At 39.2% G+C, this 17,908-nt stretch overlaps 1 protein-coding gene across 3 annotated transcripts in view; it reads left to right on the top strand.

The window, feature by feature from the left end:
* The window catches only part of scara5 (scavenger receptor class A, member 5 (putative)), an 81,169-nt gene that overhangs the window by 55,361 nt on the left and 7,900 nt on the right, over positions 1-17,908 (top strand). For all 3 annotated transcript variants that reach the window (XR_015848317.1, XR_015848316.1, XM_088325445.1), the window contains exons 9-11: positions 3,544-3,651; positions 8,254-8,310; positions 15,470-15,658. Coding sequence is in view for 1 of the 3 variants with exons in the window: in XM_088325445.1 (XP_088181571.1) it covers positions 3,544-3,651; positions 8,254-8,310; positions 15,470-15,658 (354 nt within the window). In the remaining 2 variants the exon portion in view is untranslated. The remainder of the gene's footprint in view (positions 1-3,543; positions 3,652-8,253; positions 8,311-15,469; positions 15,659-17,908) is intronic.

Raw genomic sequence — 17,908 nt, 5'->3', positions numbered from 1 at the left:
TGTGATGGACAACAATTCCATTTTAGAACGTTGAGGAATTATTGGGCACAAGTGTGCCCAGTTCAAAATGCGATTTGAGGCCCTCTGGTGGTGGGAGGTCTGCCAGACCCCATCAGCCACATTGCGTTTGTAAGCTTCATCAACGTTTAATAAGGGGAATTGCAATCGTTATTAAAGGGAGCAATTGGGTGAGGTTGACAGGTATTAAACGTTTCCATGCTAACCAGAAACATTATATCAATGTCCCTTTTATGTCCCGATGACCTTTGATTTAAATTTTTATTACTGCAGTCTAATTTAACTACAGGTTTTATAGACTTTTCCCAATTTTCCCAATCAGTATCTTACTTTCAAACTGAGCCAACAAACGTACCGTCTCTTGAGTCTATTAGTACAGATAAATGTCTGCGACTTGTTGCTGTGGAGCAGTCACAACATGGGAGCAAACATATGTTCCTCATTAGCGTGTTAGCTCGGAGTAGTTCTCGCGTGCTTATTGTAAACACACATGCACAAATGCATGTGCACGCACATATACTCATTACAGCGGGGTAATAGATTTTATTTCCTAGAGTTAAGGGAGAAGGAATCTTACTGTTTTTCTGCATTTTTTTTGGCCGTGGGAGTAGCTTTGGATCATTTATCCGGCGATGTCGTCCATCAATGATGTCATGGTGTCGCCCAGGGAAAGTTGGGAATGGATCAGTTCAATTTGAGAGAACATGTTGGAAGATTGTGCGCGTCCAGATTTTGTGGGAACAGTTTTAGGGAAGTTCCTTTTTCTTGTTCCCAGAGTGCAATGAACCATCGGTGAAGATTAACTTGGAAGAACACAATGAGCGAGTCAGGACTTTGTTTGTTTGATTTGTAAAAGAATGTCCACGTTACAAGGCATTTGGACAACGATAAGATGATAGAAAACTAGTTTAAACCTGTAAGACAAAAATATCCAGTCAATTTGGAGCTTTTAAACAACATGCCAAACCTATGCTAAAACCTGCTTACTGCTCTGGAACACTGCGAGCATGTCTGAATGTTAACCATACCCTTTTAGAGGTTGGCGAATTTTATTATCAATCAGATCCATGTAATCCAATAATCCAATACAGTGGAACCTCGGTTCTCGACCAAAATCCATTCCAGAACCCTGTTCGAAAAGCGATTTGTTCGAACACCGAAATCGTTTTTCCCATTACAAATTATGTAAATCGTTTTAATCCGTTCCAACACCCTGAATGTTTACCTTTGTTTACCTTTAAGACACAAATAACATAAACATAAATGTAACCCAGGCTAATCGTACGTTCGCGTTATCGTAATCTTCCGTACGAAAGATTACGCTAACATGAACGTGTACAAATTTTTAAAAAGGATAAAGAAAAGAATTATGAATAGGATTTTTTACCTTTGTGGTGGTCAGCAGAAGGCGCAGGTGGACGGTGGAGAGGGATGGAGGAGGAAGGAAAATTATTGTTTGGAAGGAGAGTCCCCTTCCATAAAAACTTCGGGGAGCTCTTCTGTCTAAGGGGTGCTCACACGTTCAAATCTCTTTGCTACGGATGACTTGCTACAGGATGTTCTCTTAAAATATCTATCCAATGACACTTGCTTCTGCCTTCTTTTTAGCACTTTTCGGAAGTGGTTCATAACAGTGTCGTTAAAGTCATTGATGACTCTGGTGGCTGCAGCTTCATCGGGGTGGTGGAGTTCGACGAAATTCTGTAACTCGGCCCATTTGCTACACATTTGTTTGATCTCGGACGTCCCCTAGTGTATTGGAGGGGCAATTGCACCTGAGAAAATTAAAAGGAGTAAAAAAATGTGATGTGAAACATCCACCCCTAGATGGTACCACTGCATTACAGTTAGCCATAGCTGTCGTACCGGCGTTCGAACTTGATTTTTGTTCGAACTACGAAGCAAGAATTTCTCAAATTTTTTGTTCGGACTCCGATTTGTTCGAACTGTGAGTCGTTCGAAAACCGAGGTTCCACTGTAATTGAAGCCTCGCCCGTTGACCTTGTTTATAATTATGATAAACACAGCACGAAAACTGTAAGAACTGAAAATGTTTCCGTTTTTATACATGGCAAAATTTAACAGTACAGACGCTGCCCTACTTACGAACGAGACGATCGTTTGTATGTTAAATTTGTTCGCAAGTTGTATGTTTAAGGTTTATATAAGTATGTGTAAGGATTGCATACGTAACATGTATTGCTTTGTACTAAAAATATAAACATTTTATAAAAAAAATAAGCTCTATAAAGGTAGACAAAGTTTAGTTTAACTTAATTTTGAGGGATGCGCTTCAAGAGGTCCTCTGTGGTAAAGAGTGGCCCAAAAAAAGCATTCCGACCATTTTCTCAACCGCATCAAGCTTCCTTATTCCACTTTAATTTCAAAAGAAACGGCTCGCCTCTTCTTTACACTTTACACCAACCATATTGAATGGATGCATGAGATATTAAACAATAAAAATGTCAAAGTTCTTAGCCATTGGAGATACAGTATAGAATGTTTACTCACAAAGAAGCACTACAGTAATGTCCTGTACTCGGAAAAGGTGCACACAATACAAAATCTAACTCACCGCAATGTCCGGATATTTTTCGACATCCCGAAAAGAATGTTCGTATCTACTGTTTTACGTAAGTCGAATTGTCGTAAGGAGGGGAGGGTCTGTATACAAACTTACTAGAAATGATTCTATTAAAACATTTTAGGAAAAAAGGCAAAAGAGTCAAACCCAATAAGCTTCTATGTAACAAAAAAGAAATACTGTATTACAATGTCAACTAGGGAACTAAATATCTTTCATTGCACAATATTTTGTGACGCAAATAATAAGTCAACTGTCTCTCAGAGGCTTTGTTGTTACACTGACAACAAATTCACAGGTTTATGTTCAGCAACAGTAAAGTATGTTTGCATCTTATAACTCTCTGCAGATATATGTGTTTATTTAATTGTGAGGTGTTGTCGCAGTAACAGACTACTTTACCACAAAAAATAAACCTGGCATTCACCTTCTCTGTAGTTGAAAACAAGTCCACATCAAGCTGCGCTTTCAGTTTGCCTCTGTCGTTTTTAGGTTCGGGTAGGGGTTGGCACGTAGATTTGGCCCTCTATTCTGCCTGGCAGGCTTGATGCAGCAGCAGGCCAGGTAGGCAGGGTTGCTAGACGTATGCATGTCAGTCACTCACTTAAACATAAACTTAGAGAGTAGCCAAGGATGCTGGGTTAGAGAGAGAAGGACTGCGCTATTTACATGTAGAAGCGGCGTTTTGAGGAAGTTAATGGAAGGGACATCGATCCCAGGACAATAGTATTGAACAGATCCAAGAACTTGCTTAGTATCAATAATATCGATATTTGGATCAGTCTTCCTTCCCCTAGCAACAAAACACTAAGAATTAAACCTGTACATACCGGTAAATATCAAACAGCCTTTGCCCAAAGGCTCTTTCGAAGTATTGAATTTCCTGTATTATATGTAGGAATAACTTACACAAGCACCATGTGTGTTTATGCCTTTTTAAGGATTTTCTGGAGAAAAAGGAATCCAGGGACTTCGCGGTATCAAGGGAACCACTGGTGACGATGGCAGTCGAGGAGAAAAAGGAGACATTGGACCCGTCGGGCCAAAAGGTGGGTCCAAAAAACGGGCCAAAAACTGGAGGCTTCAAACAAGGCGATAAAGGGACTCGGTCAATAGAGTTGGTCATCAGAGTAGGGTTTAGTCCAATAGAATAGAATAGAATAGAATAGAATAGTCTTCACTGTCATTGACGTCTTGAACATTGTTTGCCACAAGAATAAACATGGCAATTTAGGACAAACAAGAACCCGTAATAAAGACTTTAAAGAGAAAAACTACATGAAAGGATGTCAGAATAAATAGGCAAAAAAATTGACACGGTACTGCCCCAATTCGTAAGTTGAATTTCTTTTGTAATTATAATGCAAGGAAGAATAGTGAATCCTAACAATAGTGCAATGAAAAGTAGTGCAGAAACAAAATACCAATGTTTCTATGCTAGACTAAATTTTTCAATACTACATATACATTTCTAACAGCTTTGCGCACTTGTTTAGGATGGTGATGGCCCTGAGGAAGAAAGCCTGTTTCAGATCCTGTTAGCCCTTGTTTTAACAGTCCTGTAGCTTCCAACAGAGGGAAACAGGTCAAGAGGTGGTGGCCAGGGTTAGAGGACTCTTTTATAGTGTTGTTGGCTCTTTTGCATTATTGACTAGGCAGAGAGCAGCCGATGATTTTCTTTGATAAGGGGTAGGAGTAGTCCTTGAGTTTTTTGAGGGAACACTAAGGGGTACATGTGATTTCAAAAATTTTCTTTGAGGACTTAGGGCATGGATATACCGTCCGCAGATTTTTTATTTTTTTTAAATTTGGTAAATTTGGCAATTTTAAGGGATTTTTTTTTCAATACTCCTCCAAATTTTACCAAAATAAAACACAATTAATCAAAATAAACATAGGTAAATTCACTAGATGATCAAATAATGTTGCTAAGTATATGATTTTTTTTCTGAATGTTAAGTAATTCTTATAAAATACACAATTTTGTTATGACTTTTCTTTTTTTGATGGAGAAAACAATTACAGATATACTAAAATAAAGAAAAACAATTTATATTTTATTTGCATTTAACTTACTTTTTACCATATGAATAAAAATATTTTCGAATATTTTTTCTTATTTTACTGCATTTTTAAGTATTTTTTTCTAATAGAAAAATCATTAATATACATATAGAATAGAGTTGAATTTACGTTTATTGTCATTCTTTGTAACCATGCACACAGAACGAAATGTGGATACACCTCACCCGTACAGTTAAACTGTAGCAAGCCGATGCAGCCGCAGCCAAACAGGGCGCAGCCATTTTAGACCCAACTGCTGTGTTAGGTGACCAAACCCCCCAATTCCAACCCTTAATGCCGAGCGCCAAGCAGGGGGGCAATGGGTACCAATGATGTAAGTCTTAGGTATGACTCGGCCGAGGCTTGAACCAGCGACCTCCCAGTCTCAGAGCGGGCGCCCTACCATCTAGGCCACAGGTGTCAAACAGGCGGCCCGCGGGCCAAATCAGGCCCGCTAAGGGATTGAATCCGGCCCGCGAGACAACACTCAGAGAAGCGCAAGAGAAAAACAAGCTGCGGGTTGAAATATGTCAACTTGATGTTGCCAAAGCCAGGTGCCTCGAACAAACACTGTACTTGTATATATCACTCTCTCTCTCTCGCCCTCTCTCTCTCTCTCTATATTCCACCCCTTTTCTCCCACTCTGTCTCTTTCACTCTCTGTGTCTCTCATTTTCTCTTCCTTTGTTGCTCTTTGTCTCTTTCTCTCTCTTTGTCTTTTTAACTTCTTTTGCTCTAACTTCCTTTTTTCCTTTTATCTCTTTTTTTCTTTCTCTCTTCCTACCCTTCGCGCTTTATTTTCTCTTTTCTCTCCTTCTGTCTTTCTATTTCTCTTTGGATTTCTTTCTTCCTCTCCCTTTCTTTTCCCCCCTCTCTCACGATTTTTTATCTCTTTTGTTTCTCACGCTCTCTCCCTCTCTCTCTTTCTTCGTCCCACCCTCTCTCCTTTTCCCTCTCTCTTTCTCTTATTTCTTTATCTCTCTTTTTCTTTCTCTTTAATCTACTAGTCCGGCCCCCGACAGAATGTTTGTTCTATCGTGTGGCCCCCGAGTTCAAATGAGTTTGACACCCCTGATCTAGGCTATATATAGTAAACAATGGTAAAAGATAGTACAGCCCTTTGAGACTTCTTGGCAGTGGTTAGCGCTTGTGCGGCACAGTTCATGTCATGGGAACCTGTCGTGGGTTCAAATCCAGCTCCAGACTTCCTGTGCGGAGTTTGTATGTTCTCCCCGTGCTTGCGTGGGTTTCCTCCGGGCACTCCGGTTTCCTCCCACGTTCCAAAAACATGCATTTCAGGTGAATTGCCCGGTCCAAATTGTCCCTAGGTGTGAATGAGCGAATGAGTTGTCTGTCCCAGTGTGCCCTGCGATTGGCTGGCAACCAGTTCAGGGTGTCCCCTGCCTACTGCCCGGAGATGGCTGGGATGGGCTCCAGCCCCCCTGCGACCCTAATGAGGATAAGCGGTACGGCTAATGAGATGAGATGAGATGAGATAGTTAGACGTACAATGAGCAGAGTTAGAGTAGTCGTAAAACTCAAAGTTCATGATTCAGATTGATGTCATCACTGTCAATGGGTTATGTTGACATGATTTGGCGGAACAAATTTGGTAGAGAAATTCTTCCCTGCACGCCACAGAGTTCCGGAACCCAATTCAGTGTTTTTTGTGGTGACTCTGGAAGCCATGACCACATGGTGGATGTGGCAATATTGTCTCCAAGCTAAAAATCAAATGAAAGCCTCCTGTTTGCCAAATAAAAACAAAAAGGACTACCCGCTCTGGTGAAAACAAACAACAAATGGCACCCCGACAGTTTCGAAAGTCGGGCCCTGCGGTTATTGGATCGCACGCTTATCCTTTGAGCGAGCAAAGGAGTTGAACTTAGCTGCAAATAGAGGCTGAAACCACAAATCAGAAGAAATTTCTTTTACAACCGTTTGACACTTTGATTCTATTGAGACAGGATGGTAGATTTATGTTTGACTTACATTGAGGTTTTAATGGCCCGAAAAAAAACTTCAATTCATGTCCTCCGAAACTAGTTAAACAACGAAGGTTGATGAAAATAATGGTCGCAAAGTACCTTATTTTTTGTCATTTTTTGAATTATTATTACAAAAATATTTTCGGTGGGAGTGTGCCTGATGCGACCATTGTTTTCACCAAACCTACATTGTTTAACATGGTTTAAGTTTTGGAGCAAATGTGTTGTTGTATGATGGAAATAGATAGATAGATAGATAGATAGATAGATAGATAGAGAGAGAGAGAGAGAGAGAGAGAGAGAGAGAGAGAGAGAAAGAGAGAGAGATTAATAGACTGATGGATGGATGGACTGATGGATAAATGGATGGATGGACGGATGGATGGATAGATGGATAGATCTCATCTCTCATCTCATCTCATCAGCCATACCGCTTATCCTCATTAGGGTCGCGGGGGGGCTGGAGCCCATCCCAGCTGTCTTTGGGCTGTGGGCAGGGGACACCCTGAGCCGGTTGCCAGCCAGTCGCAAGGCACACAGGGACAGACAAGTCACTCGTTCATTCACAACTAGGGACAATTTGGATCGGCCGGTTAACCTGACATGTATGTTTTTGGAATGTGGGAGGAAACCGGAGTGCCCGAAGGAAAACCACGCAAGCATGGGGAGAACATGCAAACTCCACACAGGAAGGTTCGATCCCATGACCTCACAACTGTGCCGCACGCGGGCTAACCACTGCGCCGCCGTGCTGCCCATATTACAAACAAGAGTTCTTCATTTTGTACATAATCCTACCCTAAATAAAAATGAAGGTAGGTTTTATATTTACGGACAATTTTTGTCTAAACCAACAACAAAATGAGCTTTCGAAAGTTGGCGCCTGAGCTGCCATCGAAGTTCTGTGCCTCTTTGTTTCCTTTTGGCAATTAACATGTTAACCACACGAGGGCATTTGTTTCTCAAAGGCAGAACACTTAGTATGATTTCATTGTAACTATGCATTTCAAATGTATTCACTGTGTTTTCCAATATATCAGGCGCACAGGGTTGGGTAGGGTTACTTTAACTGGATTACTTTCAATTACTTTTGGATTACTCCAATACCAAATATGCTAATCAAAGACAAAAGAAACTAAATATGAATACATTTTGTGCAGGCTTGGGGAGTAACGGAATACATGGCACGGCAAAAATGATGTTGGCAAGCTGTTTGGATGTATTTTCATTCTGTTTCTGTCGCATTTGATGTTAGTTTTGCCGGAGATCAAAGAGATCAAAGCCAGGAGAGAAAGCTTACCACGTGTTGTGAGTTATCATTTGATTCATATTTAGTTTCTTTTGTCTTTTATTAGCATATTTGGCATTGGAGTAATCCAAAAGTAATTGAAAGTAATCCAGTTAAAGTAACCCTACCCAACCCTGCAGGCACACCGGATTATAAGGCACACATTTACATTTCAGGCCAATCTGGGGTTTTTAGGTCTGGCAAATACGCCACAACCAGAATCCAGAATCTGTTCAAATGAAATGAAAAAAGCGACAATAAATAGAAGGGAATTTTGCCATAAACAACGTTGTTTTGTGTTGTGTCTCCAGGGGAGCGAGGAGAACGAGGAATGAAAGGAGATAAAGGTGACACCGGAGTAAAAACAGGTGAGGTTTAGACCTTCATAGGCCTACCAACTTATACAAGGTTGTTTTTGTTCGTTTTGGCCGATGCAATTAATCAGTAGACCAGTTGCCATTTGTCTGACATGAAGGCGAGTCTTTGGAAACCTGTCACTCGCTAACCTGTCGCTTTTTCCTGATCGCTTTCTTACGTAGAGGCCTGGCTTTTCCCTGGCCGGCTGCCATGTAGGCAAAACAAATCCAGATGAGGCTCCAAGGTCCACAGAAGTGCTGATAAAGACTGTCCTGTTTTAGCTCAAAGCTGAGGAGTTGGACTTGCATTTGTTTTACCTAAGCTAAAAAACATGTTTTTGAAAACAAGGTACCAGTGCTAATTTTTAGTCCAGATTTCCAGTGATTAATGGAGTACCTATGGCTCTAACTATTGAAAATATCTCTGTGGCATTAGAAGTCAAGAAATGTCCTCCCAAGTTTGGTATATGCAAAGCCAAAGCAACAATAACCAGATTCCTGGTCCAGTCCAGTATATATAGGGCACTTTCTCAACTACAGTTTACAGTCAGGGTGTCACATCAACATACCCTGTTTTAACAGTAGGTTGCTACGCTCATTAAACTATCCCTGTTGAGATATTGTGTGATGAAAACCCACAGATCAAACTGTGAATTAAAATAAACACCAGAAAACTCATCTCATCTCATCTCATTAGCTGCACCGCTTATCCTCAGTAGGGTCGCGGGGGTGCTGGAGCCCATCCCAGCAATTATCGGGCAGTGGGCAGGGGACACCCTGAAGTGGTTGCCAGCCAATCGCAGGGCACACAGGGACAGACAACTCGCACGCTCATTCTCACCTAGGGACAATTTTGGACCGGCCAATCCACCTGAAATGCATGTCTTTAGAATGTGGGAGGAAACCGGAGTGCCCGGAGGAAACCCACGCAAGCACGGGAGAACATACAAACTCCGCACAGTAAGTCCGGTAGCTGGATTTGAACCCACACAGGAGGTTCCCGAGACCTTAGAACTTTGCCACACGCGCTAACCACTGCGCCGCCGTGCTGCCCCACCAGAAAACTACTCAAAGCAATTTGATTGGGTGATCGGTAGATGTGGGCGGATTTCTGAACACAGCGTAAGGCACGCCCTTCCCTCTCTCGTCCAGCGCAGTCTGAGACGAAGGTAAAAACAACAATATCCTCGTTTGCAGTATTTTTGTGACGTTTTTACAGAAGAACTTTGCTTTCACCTTGTTCTGAGACCATAATTTCGGACAAAAATGACAATCAAAATGAGCCTCAAAACTTTTATAAAATGTGAATTTCCCTGTGGGGATGAATAAAGTATCTATCTATCTATCTATCTATCTATCTATCTATCTATCTATCTATCTATCTATCTATCTATCTATCTATCTATCCATCAGTCCATCCATCTATCTATCTATCTATCTATCTATCTATCTATCTATCTATCTATCTATCTATCTATCTATCTATCTATCTATCTATCTATCTATCTATCTATCTATCTATCTATCTATCTATCTATCTATCAGTCCATCCATCCATTCATCTATTCATCAGTCCATTAATATATTGGTCCATCTGTATTTCTATCTATGTATCTATCTATGTATCTATCTATCTATCTATCTATCTATCTATCTATCTATCTATCTATCTATCTATCTATCTATCTATCTATCTATCTATCTATCTATCTATCTATCTATCTATCTATCTATCTATCTATCTATCTATCTATCTATCTATCTATCTATCTATCTATTTTATCTATCTATCTATCTATCTATCTATTTTATCTATCTATCTATCTATCTATCTATCTATCTATCTATCTATCTATCTATCTATTTATCTATCCATCCATCCATCTATCCATCAGTCCATCCATCCATTTATCTATCAGTCCATCCTTCCATTTATCTATCAGTCCATCCATCCATCCATCTATTCATCAGTCCATTAATATATTGGTCCATCTGTATTTCTATCTATCTATCTATCTATCTATCTATCTATCTATCTATCTATCTATCTATCTATCTATCTATCTATCTATCTATCTATCTATCTATCTATCTATCTATCTATCTATCTATCTATCCATCTATCTATCTATCTATCTATCTATCTATCTATCTATCTATCTATCTATCTATCTATCTATCTATCTATCTATCTATCTATCTATCTATCTTTTAAGTTAGGAGGGCAGGAGACAAATTTTAAGTGGTTTATTTATATTGATATAGGACATGGATTTGAAGTGAAAAAAGATATGAAGAATTACCTTTTGTCTGGCGAGTGGCTTTGGCGGTTTTGTTGAATTTTGTCTTTAGATGTATCTCTTAAAAAATTGTTTAAATATTTTTGCTTTAACAGCTCTTTGTGGTCAAAAAAGTTCCCGAACTTCTGCTTTAATGAGATCATCAAGGGCTGTTTGAATAATGGACTGCAATTTGGTGACATTGCAGTCCAAAACATTGACAGTGACAAAGTTTTTGATTAGTTTTAGTCTTTTGAAGATCAACTGCTCTATGTTGCCTCTGTTTTTTTTAACTTCAAAGTCTAGATTTTGATTCATATACATTACTGTGGAAGGAAGTAATGGCACACATGTGTCTCTTTTTTATAAATATGAAGCGCAGCTGGACGTTTGTGTTGCAGGCTTCCTGTTTGACTCATGTTAGGCATCTTTAGCATTTTGCTACCTAGCATTTTGAAAGTAAAGCTACCTTAACCTTTTTTAAAAAGTTAAACTTTATCTTGGTGTAACCGCGGTGTATCTGTCCCACCAAAGATCCACATTCACGCTGGACCGGATGATGAGGTTTTTATTATAGTTGCGGCAAATGAATGAGTCACACACAACACGTGGTTAGCTTCTCTGCTGGCTTTGATCTCCTTGGCAGCACGCTGTTAGACTGCCCAAAACATATCAAAGAGCTTTTTTTTCAGTTTACATAAAATATATTTTAGAATATCAACCATCACAATACATTTTTACATCCATTTTAACAAGATACTTTTAACAAGAGATCGTATAGTGTTTTTTTAACGTTTACAATTAATTCAACATATTTTTCTTTAAACTGAATTTTAACCAACATCATCCTTTTTTTATATATAAGAAAATAGAAATAATAACAATAACGAGTATAAAGAACGAGTACAATTTACCTGCAAATGAATGAGTCACAACACAACACGTGGTAAGCTTCTCTGCTGGCTTTGATCTCTATAAGGGGAATTAACATTTTAGCACAACATGCAACGTCCGGCAAAACTGTCGTAAAACGAAAATAAATCCAAACAGTTTGACAACATCAATCACATTACTGTGAATGTTGAGAGATTTGTCAGCTGTGGTTTTAATGTTTAAAATTAACTTTTTGCGGAGCACCAAAAGATCGTGGCTTACCGTTGACAGTGCGTTGTTAGACTGCCAACAAACCCCGCCTTCCAGTCACGAGTCAAAAGCCAAACCAAACCTTACCCCATACAAGCAGGTGGCACTGTTGGACTCATCATTGCAGGACACTTACAAAAAAACTATACAACATATTTCAGCAGAAATTTCAATAAAACAAAAGTTATTATTACACCCGTTACATTGGCAAAATCGATTTACAGTTTCCATGTTTGTCTTTGATATAAATAAGAAGCACAGATGGTTTGTTATGCGGGCTTCCTGTTTGTCTCGTGTTAGGCATCTTTAGCATTTTGCTACCTATCATGTAGAAAGTAAGCCTAACTTAACTTAATAAAAATGTAAAGCTTTATTTTGGCCAAATCTATTTTCAGTTTCCATGTTTCTCTTTCATATAGATAAAAAGCGCAGATGGACGTTTGTGTTGCGGGCTTCCTGTTTGCCTCGTGTTAGGCATCTTTAGCATTTAGCCACCTAGCATGTTGAAAATAAAGCTAACTTAACCTGTTTAAAAAGTAAAACCTTATCTTGGCGAAATCGATTTCACATTTCCATGTTTCTCTTTCATCTAAATAAGATGCGCGGATGGACGCTTGCGTTCCAAGCTTCCTGTTTGCCTCGTGTTAGGCATCTTTAGCAATTTGCTACCTAGCATGTTGAAAATAAAGCTAACTTAACCTATTTAAAAAAGTAAAACTTCATCTTAGCAAAATTGATTTCTTGTAGTCTTGTTTAAGTAGTACTTTAAAGGGAAGCTGTGTAATATTTACTCCTAAAAGTTATTGTAATATGTAGTGCAACCGAAAAACTACAAGTGCTACATAGCACAAGGAAGATTAGTCAAGTCAAGTCATGTTTTTTTGTATAGCCCTTAATCACAAAAAGTCTCATATGGCTGTATTTTTGCTGTAGTATTTCCACAGTAGTTGCATTTATGTAGTATTTTTGTAGTATTCAATTTGTTTGTATAAACTAGACACCAAAAGTGACCATTTCGCACCTATTTTCGGTTTTCTAACTGGCACAAGAAATCATTAACATGACGATAATGATCCATTTTTACTAAATATTTATTGTCATAATCCGTCTGTCAATGATTTAATATCTACACGAAGTCCTTTTTAGGAAAGACGCTTTTGCAGTTAAATAAGCCTGTTTAACCCCGTTCCTAATATTTACAAGTTAATAATAATATTGTAAGAACATAATAATAACAAGGTATCTCATAGATACACATCAAACTGGTATCTCTTTGCATATATCAGTAACCAAGTGGTATCTCTCAAGTTTAAAGGGGCACTGTAATATTTGACCACTAGATAAAAAAAATTGCATCGTGTAGTGAAACCAAAAACAAGTGCTAAACCGCACAAGGAAAAATAAAAACTACGGAGACTCATAGTGACAAACCCTACCAATTACCTTTTTTTTTGTCCAACCTTTCACAAGTTTTTAGGCTTTTGTGGCTACCAGTAGCAGCAAAATGACAGACAATCACGTCAGCTCCTCCTTTGTTTTCGACCTATGAGTATTCAAAAATTGTATGTTTGTTATAGTGTTCTTTTTTGTGTTTATTATTCAAATTAATATTGTTTTATTTTTAATATATGACGTTTTTACCGTGAGGAGGCGCTAATAACCCTTTAAACCCCATCTTAATAGCTTTCTGCTTTTGTTGGATATGGCGGCACCATGTGGACTACACTTTTCACGAGGACCTCGACTTAAGTCAGCTTGGGTTTGTAACAAATTGAGAAAGCGGCAGGGTTGGGTAGGGTTACTTTAACTGGATTACTTTCAATTACTTTTGGATTACTCCAATACCAAATATGCTAATAAAAGACAAAAGAAACTAAATATGAATAAAATGACTAAATTTTGTGCAGGCTTGGGGAGTAACGGAATACATGGAACGGCAAAAATGATGTTGGCAAGCTGTTTGGATTTATTTTCATTTCGTTTCTGTCGCATTTTATGTTCGTTTTGCCGGAGATCAAAGCCAGGAGAGAAAGCTTACCACGTGTTGTGAGTCATAATTGTATTCATATTGAGTTTATTTTGTCTTTTATTAGCATATTTGGTATTGGAGTAATCCAAAAGTACCGTATTTTCCGCACTATAAGGCGCACCTAAAAGCCTTTATTTTTTTCAAAAGCTGACCATGCGCCTTATAATACAGTGCGCCTTATTTATGGATCAATATTAAGTCGCAAAGTCTTGCAACTAATGCAGCAGCCACCGACTAGATTTTCCCCCGAACGCCAAGTAGTCCGCGGTGTATGCTGGGATTTATTTACCGGCGTTTCATTGGCTAACCAATGTGTCAATCATCATTTGAATCGATCACTATTGGCTAAAGTTATTCGGAGGTAAAGGGGGCGGATCCTTTTTATCATTTACAGGCTGGCATAGGCTAAAGCGGCAAAACAAAGCCTGCAATTGGCCGAAAAAGATGTGTCAACCATCAGTTGATTCGATCACTATTGGCTAAAGTTATTCGGAGGTAAAGGGGGCGGATCCTTTTTATCATTTACAGGCTAGCATAGGCTAAAGCGGCAAAACAAAGCCTGCAATTGGCCGAAAAAGATGAATGTGAATCACACGTTGGGTTGACGGCATAGAGAAAGCATTTTTTACTATTCTGTATTTGTAAATATTTTATTCTCCTGGATTTACTACACTCATATAAGAGGACCATGGTTGCACATTATTATTGAACACAACGACTTCGGTGAGCTACTCCGGCTATATATTTTCCCTGTATCTTGTTTCAGACTGAACTCGATGTTTCTGTGATAAGCGGTGCAGATAATGGATGGAATGGAGTGTCTATTTTTAAATTAAACCCAATTCCAAGTGTTTATTGTCATATGCACAGTAAAGTTGCGACCGAAAAAGAAAATAGAAACTAAGGAATGGTTGGAATTTTTTGAATCCCAAGACTTTAACCTTCCGAATGATATTTGGAATGATGCATTTGAGTGACATCGTACGGACACCGCATCCGCACGTGTCTACGACACGTATTTGCTTCTTTGCAGGCTTTCGGAATCTTAAGGGGGTAATAAGTTGGACTGAACTATCTGATTGTTTTGTCGACATTCCCATTGTAGCGCCTTATAATCCGGTGCGTCTTATGTATGTCAAATATAGGACCAAAAACTATTTTTTGGGGGTGCGCCCTATAACCCGCCTTATAGTGCGGAAAATACGGTAATTGAAAGTAATCAAGTAAAATTAACCCTACCCAACCCTGGCCGTAAACCACTCTTTACATTTCTGTTTTTAGAGCAGAAGTAATTTTTTGTGCCAATAAAAATGATAAAAACCTTTTCTTGCAATGGCAAAGACACCAAAAATAGTTGTAAGCCGATTTTTCAGTTTTCACTCATAAAAACATGAATTGAAGGTGTTGGTTCTAAGCTAACATGTTCATTCTCATTTGTCTGTTTTTAATATTCTCCTTCACTGCCAATCCTCAGACTTGTGAGTGAATATTTACAGATGCAGGAAAGCGAATGTTTTGAGTTTAGCTGTCAGGTCCTCCAAATTAATACCAGACTCCGGTGGATTATATTTATTTTTACATCAAAGTCTTTTTGGAAGCCTGACAAAAAAACTGTTGTTTGATGTGTAAGGTTGAAAACGGAGCCACGTTTCATGAAACAAACGTCCCACACGTGGGGGAATTCCTAAGTCCTGAAAAATGTCATCCTTTATGTTTGCAGTGGAAGACACCCTCGTGCGACTGGTGAACGGGTCGGGCCCCCATGAGGGCCGCGTGGAGGTCTTCCACGAGCAGCGATGGGGGACAGTTTGTGACGATGTGTGGGACAAAAAGGACGGCGACGTGGTGTGCAGAATGCTGGGATACGCCGGGGCGGCCGAAGTCCATAAGACGGGACGCTTCGGTCAAGGTATAACATGAAAACATCTCAGAAGTGGTTGTTAGCATTGGCAAATAGGGCTGACTAGATAGATAGATAGATAGATAGATAGATAGATAGATAGATAGATAGATAGATAGATAGATAGATAGATAGATAGATAGATAGATAGATAGATAGATAGATAGATAGATAGATAGATAGATAGATAGATAGATAGATAGATAGATAGATAGATAGATAGATAGATAGATAGATAGATAGATAGATAGATAGATAGATAGATAGATAGATAGATAGATAGATAGATAGATAGATAGATAGATAGATAGATAGATAGTTAGATAGATAGATAGATAGATAGATAGGTCTATCTATCTATCTATCTATCTAACTACTATTTTAATAGTGTACTACTCACCTACGATTGAAACGATTAGTCGAATAACCGTATAATTATTAGTCAGGTCACAGGTGTCAAACAGGCGGCCCGCGGGCCGGATCAGGTCCGCTAAGGGATTGAATCCGGCCAGCGACACAACACTCAGAGAAGCACAAGAGAAAAACAAGCTGCAGGTTGAAATATGTCCACTTGATGTTGCCAAAGCCAGGTGCCTCGAACAAAGACACTGTACTTATGTATTTATCTCTCTCTCTCTCTCTCTCTCTCTCTCTCTCTCTCTCTCTCTCTCTCTCTCTCTCTCTCTCTCTCTCTCTCTCTCTCTCGCTCTCTCTCCCACACCTTGTCTCCCACTCTCTGTCTCTTTCACTCTCTGTGTCTCTTTTTCTCTTCCTTTGTTGCTCTTTGTCTCTTTCTCTCTCTGTGTCTTTTTAACTTCTTTTGCTCTAACTTCCTTTTTTCCTTTTCTCTCTTTTCTCTTTCTCTCTTCCTATCCTTCACGCTTTCTTTTCTCTTTTTTCTCCTCCTGTCTCTCTGTTTCTTTTTGGATTTCTTTCTTCCTCTCCCTCTCTTTCCCCCCTCTCTCACGACTTTTTATGTCTTTTGTTTCTCACGCTCTCTCCCTCTCTCTTTTTCTTTATTTGTCCCGCCCTCTCTCCTTTTCCCTCCCTCTTTCTCTTATTTCTTTATCTCTCTTTTTCTTTCTCTTTAATCTACTAGTCCGGCCCCCGACAGAATGTTTGTTCTATCGTGTGGCCCCCGAGTTAAAATTACTTTGACACCCCTAAGTTAGGTGGTCCCAAATTCTTAAACATGCAAATTTTTGGGAACTAGTATATACAAGCCTTTTGCATAAAATCTATTAACCCTTTGCATACACGTGACCTAACCACCATGACATACGGCAATAAACTATAGTAAACAGTGTGTGAGGCCAGGAAACAGTAGACAACAACAACAAAAACGGTTGTACTATTCAACACGATTGGCAATGACTGCTCGAACAAATATTGTGAAGCTGTCAAATGAGGTGCCTCACCTTGTCAGAAAGCACAAAGAGAAACGTGGGATAGCATTAGCAGGGATAGCTACTGACCTGTACAGTTAAGTCAAGTCATGTTTATTTGTGACGCCCTTAATCACAAAGAGTCTCAAAGGGCTGCACAGATCAAAGACTATTGCAAACTACAGACTATTATGACATTATCCCCTCATCTAAAACCTACATGAGGGCAAATAATACACATTATCAACATAAAATATAGGTTATTCATATGCTATAGAGTAGAAGTGTGTTTAAAGCTTATAGTCTTCTTCCTGACATAATCACACATATAAAGAAATCGGCTGGTATGGCCGACTTCAGTTCAGACCACTATATTGTAATACACCGATGCTTATAACCTTATAAAAGTCTAGATGCTTACCAGTTCTTCGTAGCTGGTTGGTAACCGGTACACGTTACTCACTGACGCGGGGAGGGACCTCATTATTGCAAAGGTAAGACACTAACGTTAACCGTGTATGCTAATGTGTTTTATCCAGGGTGCAATCAAATCTAAAATTGACTGTAACCGAAAGCTGCTTGAATTTTTTATCATTTTTATTTTACCTACAGTAGCTACATTGAGTATAGTGATAGTGAAAAAGACGCATATACAATGCAAGATGCATGTCGTCAAAACCATATTGGCTTGAATGTAAATTACTATAATCTCTCAGAGGCGAGTCAGACTCCGTTTCGTTAGACTGTCCGACATAGTTCCTTTTTAATTGTTAGTGCATCACCAAGGTACTGCCATGATACGCGAAGTCTGCTTTGCAAACTTTGCAAGAAGTCTTTTCATCCACCCTATCAAGGCTAAAATGCCCCAGGAGCT

Source organism: Urocampus carinirostris, chromosome 20, assembly GCF_059441175.1.
Source record: "Urocampus carinirostris isolate Australia breed hairy pipefish chromosome 20, RoL_Ucar_1.0, whole genome shotgun sequence".
Taxonomy (NCBI): Eukaryota; Metazoa; Chordata; class Actinopteri; order Syngnathiformes; family Syngnathidae; genus Urocampus; species Urocampus carinirostris.
This window is presented reverse-complemented; position numbering and strand designations above follow the sequence as displayed.